Source organism: Phaethon aethereus (genome assembly GCF_964289735.1).
Source record: "Phaethon aethereus genome assembly, chromosome: 19".
NCBI classification, from domain to species: Eukaryota; Metazoa; Chordata; class Aves; order Phaethontiformes; family Phaethontidae; genus Phaethon; species Phaethon aethereus.
In genome coordinates this window covers 3902622-3910827 of record NC_138595.1, presented here as the reverse complement: position 1 = coordinate 3910827, position 8206 = coordinate 3902622, and the positions used below count along the sequence as shown (strand labels likewise).

The 8206-nt window shown below is 42.4% G+C and overlaps 1 protein-coding gene across 2 annotated transcripts in view; it reads right to left on the bottom strand.

Moving 5' to 3' along the window:
* The window catches only part of TRIM37 (tripartite motif containing 37), a gene marked incomplete at its 5' end in the record, with an annotated part of 29607 nt that continues 21401 nt past the window's right edge, over positions 1 to 8206 (bottom strand). Inside the window, 6 exons of one of the 2 annotated variants that reach the window (XM_082008625.1) lie at positions 1 to 150; positions 977 to 1129; positions 2737 to 2855; positions 3548 to 3734; positions 4697 to 4825; positions 6509 to 6820. In XM_082008625.1, the coding sequence (XP_081864751.1) occupies positions 62 to 150; positions 977 to 1129; positions 2737 to 2855; positions 3548 to 3734; positions 4697 to 4825; positions 6509 to 6820 (989 nt within the window). In that variant the 3' untranslated portion in view covers positions 1 to 61. The remainder of the gene's footprint in view (positions 151 to 976; positions 1130 to 2736; positions 2856 to 3547; positions 3735 to 4696; positions 4826 to 6508; positions 6821 to 8206) is intronic. The other variant, XM_082008626.1, reaches the window with a different exon arrangement.

Sequence of the window (8206 nt, the reverse complement as noted above, 5' to 3'; positions counted from 1 at the left end):
GGGAAGCTGCATCCCCAGGGCTCCTGCCACCTCACAGGTTAGCTAAGGCAAGCAGTTACAATTACCTGGTGCTGTCTTCTCCAGTAACAAAGCTGAGATCATCAGAACCGACTTGATCACCCTCCGGGAACATCGAGCACCGCTCTGAGGCTGAAACAAACCAAACAAAAACCCGCTAACCTTTACCAGATGAGCAAGGGGAACAGCAAGTTAACGTTCTATCATCTGCAAGGGCCCCTGCGTTGTACTTCACTCCTAATATACTGGGACACGACATGCTCCACACAGTTAAGACTGCCACGGGGTTTTAAATTTGAGGTATCCAAGTCAAGCAGAGACATGAGTGATGTTTTGATTCTTCTGATGAGTTGTGAGGTTTTAGTGCCTGCTACAGACACACAGCAAAGCAGCAAACTCCAATTAGTGAGCCAAGTCGTTAGGCCATGCTGCTAGTGCCACATGGGATGCTTATTCAAGCCAAAAGTCAACTTCACCTAGCATCGGCTGTCACCTTACAGCTTTTAATTTGATCAGAAGGTTAAAGCTTTTCAAAGAAATACGAGATGAGTTTTTGAAACTACACAGAAGTGCTCAAAGCACATTCCTGCCAATTAAGATGCAAATCCATGTCTGAGGCAGTGGTTACTCCCCGAAATTAGCCTACTTACAGTGCCAATCCTGGTACACAGGGAGTTCCAATTCAGAAGAACTAGAGCTATGGGTTTTCCAACACTCCCCCAGGAGATTCACCTAAACAGACTTCTCAAGGCTAGAAAGAGTTCCCCTCTCCTGTCTTGATCTGTTTTTAATTAGGATCCCAAGAGAGGAGTTCCCAATCTTACTGGCACTTGCTGGAGCTTTAATACCTCTACAGCACCATCAGCGATCTCTGCTTTTGCAGCGTTCTGTACTACCGGAGCACCGAGGCAGACGCGTGGGAGCATTTGGGAAAGTGGGCTCACACAGTCAGTTCTACCTTCGCCTGAGGTCTGGACAGAGAAGGCATGGTTAAACCCCTCTGAGGTAGAGGTGGCGTCCTCCTGCTCTTCGTTTTCTGTGTCACATTCAATGTCACTGTCACTGCTCATTCCTGGTAGGAGATGAAGGACATGCTTCTGACATACCCCAGCTGCAAAAACAACCCAAAAAGACCCACAAGGCAAAAACGATGGCAGTAAGATCTACGTAGCTGCAGCATTCAACTTTTTCCACACGGAAGAGTTACCCATATCAAATACCAAGAGCTGGCAGGAAAACAAGAGAGAAGGAGCACGATCAGAGCTAAATGTATTTACCAAAGCACTAAGGAATTTGACAGAACAACAGATACCGGCTTGAGAACAGCCTCATTTCACTGTGTGGCTCAGCTCAAGAGGAGCGGTTCCAACATGCCACCAGCAGAGCACGGACTCAGGTGTCCACAGCTCCCTCCTGCCTGAGCTGCACCTCCCTGCTAGCTGCTCAGTCTACCTCTACAATGAGGACAGAAAATAAAGGTTGCTTTTTTTTTTTTTAAACAGTTAAGTAGTAGTATGACCCGTTGAGCAGATGTACCTACCAGACCCTTCAAGCAGCAATACTCTATTCAAGTCTCTCACACAAAACCCATGCTTTTCCTACAAAAAAAGAACCATAGCTACTGATAATCAAGGTGGCTTCTTTTGGTTTTGCTGGACCTTGAGTGTGCACCGACAGCAGTCAAAACTCTCCCTTTTGTACAGTTTTGTAGGTTACAAAAGGGGTTTGCTCTGTTGTTTTACTACTTAAGAGCTAATACTCATTGCTAAGAAAGAGCAAGTAGTTAAGTGAGGCGCCAATTCTCCTGTAGTTTTTCCTCTGAAAGGAAAAAATTGTAATATTTGTTTCCTGGGGTTTTTAACAATGAGGTATTTCATTTTTTGAAATATTTTCCTATTAGGCCCTCTGCTATAATAGGAGAGCTGCGGGAGCACATCACAATCATGCTGCAGTGACTAAGAGCAGAAATTCAGTCTTGTCACTGAGAGACCTTCTGTAAATGCCAACTCCTACACAATATTGCACACTGCAGATAGAGATGGATGCTGGCACCTTAATATAGGCTTTGCGCTACAATTCAGTCATTGAAATTCAAATTAGTGCAGGGGTGGAAGGCAGGAGAGTTTTAGCAAGATAAGAAAAAAACTCTTCTACGTGCACTTTCAAAACTAAAGCAGTATTTTTTTCCAGCATGGAAAGGATGCAGGAAGGGAGGGGGAAAAGTTTCCTCCAAGTCTCTACGGAAACTGGCTTACGTACCAACAACACCCGACACGAAGCGTTGGAGAGATTCTAGTGCGGACATGGAGGTAGTTACCAATACGGTTTGTCCCTTAAGGCAGGAGACTTAAAAGACAAGGTCACTGACTACTATTTTAATTTGACAAATTATTTTCAAGGCCATACAACTAAACACCAAAGCAAAGACAGCACCATATAATGTTATCTGCTGGGTCTTCACACTCCTGCTGTACCCTAACTTCATGAAAAGAGGAACCAGACAGCAGTGACAGAGATGTTCTCTCCTCGTTCACATTTATACTACAGCTGCCAAACATTACAGCAAAGTTCAGCTGCCACAAAACCAGGTTTTGGGGTTTGCTGTGGTTCCCTCCCCCGGCTTTTTCTTTCCCTTCAAGCTATTTCCACTACAGAAACGGATCATCATAGACCGGAGTGTTGTCACACTGCATTTGCCCTCTTCAATATCTGATTTACCTTCTTCTGGCCCTGCAGAAGCACCTTCAGAAAGCATACCCTGCAGTTCACCACCTTCAGAGGTGTTTTCCAGACCACCTGACTGTGCTCCTTCTGTACGACATCCTTTAGAGTTTGATCTTAAGAAAGAATTTTGGAGAAATACAAAAACCTACATTAGAAATTCAGCTTTAACCCAACTATGGAAACAAATCCTTTTCGTGCCACATCTTGTTTTACTCATTGTTTAATTCTCTTGCATAACCAATTAAAATCCCACCTTTGATTGATTTAGAAATATTTAAAATCTTAAAAAAAAAAACAAAACTGGAAAGGTTTATGATATTTTCCAAAAATGTTGGCTCCTGCTATTTAGGAAAAAAAAAACAACCAAAACAAAACACCAACAAGCAACTGAGTACTCCACCGCACTTAGCTTAGTTAGCCAACAGGGAGTTATAAAATTGCTGAAAAGTAGAGTCACAGTGAAAAATACTGTCTTAAATAAGGAAATCAAAAGTGGTAACTTTCAGTTAGAGAATATTTTGCAAGGAATACTGTGAAAAACAGACTAGGCCTGCCTTTCAAATCAAAGTTTCAGACTACATCCACAGCTGATCAAAATGAAAGAAAAAAAAAATAAAAACAATTACCTGTAACCTAGCTATAAACCCAAAAATTGATATCCAGAGGGAAGAGCAGCAACCAAGTAAACTTCAAAGTAATTTCTCTTCTGTGCTACAAGCACCTGGTTTTAGTAGATTGGCGTTTTTTCTTTCTAGATCAAGGGAAGGTGGGGGAGGAGATAAGAGTTGAAGAATAAAACCCTTACCCTAGAGCACCAACTTTTCTGGTCTTCTCTACAGCAGCTAGGCCATTTAAGCCAGAAACTCCCACATCAGAATCTGCACCTTCACAAGGTCTTTCCTCTGGCTTAGGCAGTGCCTCAGAAGCATTGCTGTTAGCCAGTGGCCTGGGCGAGTGATGCCGACTACTCAACTTTGAACTCCCAATGCCACCTGAGAAAAGAGGGAGAGAAACTTAAAGCCTTATTTCAAAGGACTAAACATCCAGTTGTTTTACATCACGAGTTCGGTTCCAAACACATGTATGCAGAAGCACACCTTCCCCACCCTCACCCTTTAAAACCTTACATTTTCAAGTCAACATACGGGCAACACATACCATTTGATATCCACTCTCTAAAAACACAGAGCTTCTGTTTCAGCTGCCATTTCTGATGGGAGACTCGGGTAAGTACAGATTAATCCTTTCCCATCTTGTGTAGTTAAAACTTATCTCCTAGTAGCACAGACACCCTCTACACTGTCCTTTTTCCCAGCTATAGATCCCAGCAGTCATTTGGCTGCAGGAAGGTAGCCTTTCGAGACTTGGACAAGGGTGACACTGGGCACAAAGGTTACAGTTACACTGTGTAATGACTTGATGGTGTTTTCCAGTTTCTCACCCAAGCCTTCTCTCTCTATTCAGCATTATAAGAAAACATTGCGATACTCCATTCCTTCTCTAACACTTGAGAGGGGCAAAATACCAATTCCTGTGTTAGGTATTTCATTTCATTACCACTTGAGGAAGGGCATCGTAAAACTCAGGAGCGGCAATATCATACAATTCTCTCAGCATGTGTATCTGGAGTTTTCTTGAATTCCCTTCAAGTCAAATCACAATTTAAGCCTGGGTCAGTGCTTTTTGATCTATGAGTATCACTATAAAGTTAGCTCCTGAAATATCTTCAGAGAGACCAGAAGTAACACATCAGAACGTATGTATGTGTGTGACAAGTCAACTGTGTGGCACTGTTTCACAGCAGATCAGCTATGAGAGGTACAATAAAGTTAACTAGCATTGAGAAAGGATCCAGTCAAGTGCCAGGGAAACTTCAGTTGCCAGTAAAAGACTTCTTGAGAAGCTTTTGTACAACAGATGCTAAGATCACACAAGTAAAGATGACCTTGTTTACCTTCAGAAGTTTGACTGTCTCCCTTTAAACGAAGATTACTGTCCCCACAGTCCATAGCTCTTCGCAAAGACAGACTACCTGCTGCTCCAGAGCGAATAGGTTTGGGTGAATTACTTTTCTTACTTGCGGCTGCAAAAATATTTTAAGATGTGACAAGCGTTCAGTCAAACTGCTGCAGTATTCTGTCTTTACACTTGTTTTAAGCAAAGTTAAACTCCGTATTAGTTTCATTGCTCATTAATTCCCAATCCTGCACAAAACTCCTTCCACATCCTTCCTGTCAAAGACATGGGCCGGAGGGAAGCTTAGCTAATTATGGATGCGGCCAAGTCTACACAAATAACGTTCGCTTGCCTTACTCCAAGACATCCTTCAGAAAGCCATCATCCAGATTCCTTCAGCCATGATGAAAGTGTGAAGGGTAAGGATAGCCAAAACCATCCCTTCAGCTCTTGAATTCAAAGTCCAACGTAACAGAGAACCTCGAAAGCAAGAGTGAAAGGCAGGTTATGGGACTCACATTGTTTACCACTTCCGAAATGAACCATTCTCTGAGCACGTGACAGTGTGGATCCTGCTACAGAAACTACTCTAGGTAGAGGAATGGAGGAATAGTAACTGGAAGAGCAAAACACCAAGTCCTGCAGTCACCACACCGCATAAAGGTGGGGGATCTAGGCTTCAATGCAAGTCAGGAGGTTGCTCCTCCTGCTTTACAGAGCACTGCACCATTCCTCTCCTTCCAGTGCAGAATGAAGTGACTGCCCAGTGACTTTGTAACCTTTGAGGGATGAGGCATTTGCTAAGGAAAGAGGTGGTATTACAGAAAAGCTAGCACTTCATTGGAAGTGGCTTGATCCTTCCATGGCTTATTTATGGCACAATTCAGGGCTCCAAACTTCTAACACAATTCTTTCTCTTAATGTGCACCATAGGGGGAAGAAATTCTCTGCTCTGTGGGAGTGATGAAATGCAAAACAGACCTTTGCTGGAGTTGCAAGAGCCCCATTTTGCAGGTCAGTATTCAAAGGGATGTAGAGGAACAGAACTATTCTACTGTTTCTTTAGTCCACTCATGTTTATAATATATTTCTTGCTCATCTTGGCTCCAAAACACAAGCAATAACTTGAATGAAAACCCAGAAGGCTAGAAAATCATCTCTCCCAGGCAACAGGGAAGTGAGAGAGGATTAGCAATCAGTGCTTTTATTCAGGATCATAAGCAACAAAGCACTTGCACAGCCTTCATGCTGGTATCCAAAAGATTCCACACCAGCTTACCAGTGCTGCCACAGGACTCGGTGACAGCACCTGAACAGACTGATACACAGGCACCTCTTTGAAAGGAGCCACCTTTCAAAAGGTAAAGTCTCTCCAAACAGAACCTTGGCTTACTTGAATTTTGGACTAAAGTATAGCAAGTCTGGCATTTTTAAATTTTGTTCACTGGCAAGCATCATTAAACATCCAAGTTCAGAGGGGCCAGATGCAGAGCAGCAGTCAACAAGAAGTGACCTTCAGCTAAGGATCAGTTTGATGGATTAAACTTCAAAACATTCTCACTGCATTAGGTGTGTTACTGGTTGTGGAGCAAAAGTTTTGGTGCTTTTTACCAAGAAGGGCTGAAACCAGTTTCAGTAACATTTACTTACTTGAAGGCAGTGCAGGTTTTATGTTTCTGGATTGTTATGGCTGAACTCAAGTATAAGTAACTACAAAAGGTCTATTTCCAGATGCCTGGATATATAAACCACTTACACAACTGACATCTGTAAAAGCAACATTTAAATCCTCCCTTTCCAATGTACTTACAATTCCTTATGTAACAACTGGTAACTGAAGACTTGGTCAGTAGTTCCATTCCTATTTCTTGTAGCTTGCTGCAGCTTTCCGTTCCACAGGCAGCTAAAGCACCTTGCTCAATGGAGAAGAAGCTGGGCTGTCCATCACATGAGCCAGCATTGCTGCTTCTCACTTCCGATAGCTGGTTTTTTACATCAGACATTTTGCTTCGAACTTCAGCCATCTGAGTTTTAAGTCTTTTCAGCATCTTCAAGTCAGGTGGCACACGCCACATTGCCTGGTGTCGCCGCTGATCTCGATCTTTTAGAGAATAGGATGATGCTTTTGCCAAAGAAAAAGTTAAAGAATGACAACAAATAAGTAAAACTGTTCTCAAATAAAAACAGACATCTATTTTTAACAGCTATAAGAATTCTACCTTTTGCCCTGCTATAAAAGTGAGGGACATAGACACATTCTTGTGTACTGGTATGACACTGGAATATTTAGGCTGCAAGCTCTGCACAGCTACTGGGACAGCAGATTGTCAGTCTCTGCCTGCCGTGGAAGAAGGCCCCAAAACTTGCTCCCTGGAAGAAGCAAGGCTCCCAATACTACTGCATGAATTCTGATGACACCTGAGCTACTACTCTATATTGCCAGACAAGCCCAAGTTCAACAAGCCTGGTTGCCAGCATATGTCAAATTTGTTACATGTTTTTATACAATTTGTTGAGTGTGTATACAAGGTTCTCATACCACCAACGTATCATGGTAACACACAGGACTCAAAGAAATACGAAACTAGGGAAGGAATTCCCTTAAGTACCTAAGACTAGAAGTTCAGATCGAGGAGCCAGAGCAAGCCTACATGCTGCTCAGCCAGAATTAGATCAACTTTGATGTCTATTGGAAGCATTATAAATTCTAAAAGTGCTTCACTGCAAATTCAGCTGTTCAAAACTGTAAAGCCAAGTGGCTCTTGGAAATCTTCACCTTAGGAGGTGAAGTTTGGCAAACTCCAAATACAACAGCAGCCTTCTCTTCGTTGACTGACTTGAATAAGCTCTGGGAACAGTCAAATCTTAAGGGAACCTCAGCAAGACAGATAATTTCAGCTGTGTACCCAGTAGCTAAAGATGACCAGAAAGCCATCCAATGCAATAGGAGAGCTTAATCTTCCTCGAGTAGCACAGCACAAAGTGCAATGCCCTCCCTTAAGTTTCTTTTGTCTAGGCCGTTTTCCAGGCAAAAAGAGTGCTGAGACTTACAGTTCATGTGCTGCCCTCCCCTTTTCATACTTATTGATGTGAATTCCATTTTTGGAAATATGGGTTACAGTCAGCTGAAAACTCATCTGACTGTTTATGTGACAACATTTAAAAAGCTAATCATTAAGGAACAAATAGTTTGGGCTAGCTTTCAGATTCAATAACACCGATGTCATTGCTGCAGCAAAAGCAAGCATTTATTTGTAGCAAATGGACCATTATTTCTCTTCTGTTCTATTAACTCACCAAATGGTTGTTTCAGAGTGACCTGAAGTAAGAATTTGCGGTAGTGGGCCAGCTAGCTCCAAATAAGTGTTAATCGTGATAATGTATTATTAAGGTTTGATTTAATTTTAATTCTGCACTAAAAAAACAAACCCAAGAGAAATGAGCAACCTTAAGTAATAGCCATAGGTATAAGAATTGCCAGCTATCTTGCTTCTGCCGCACATGAAGT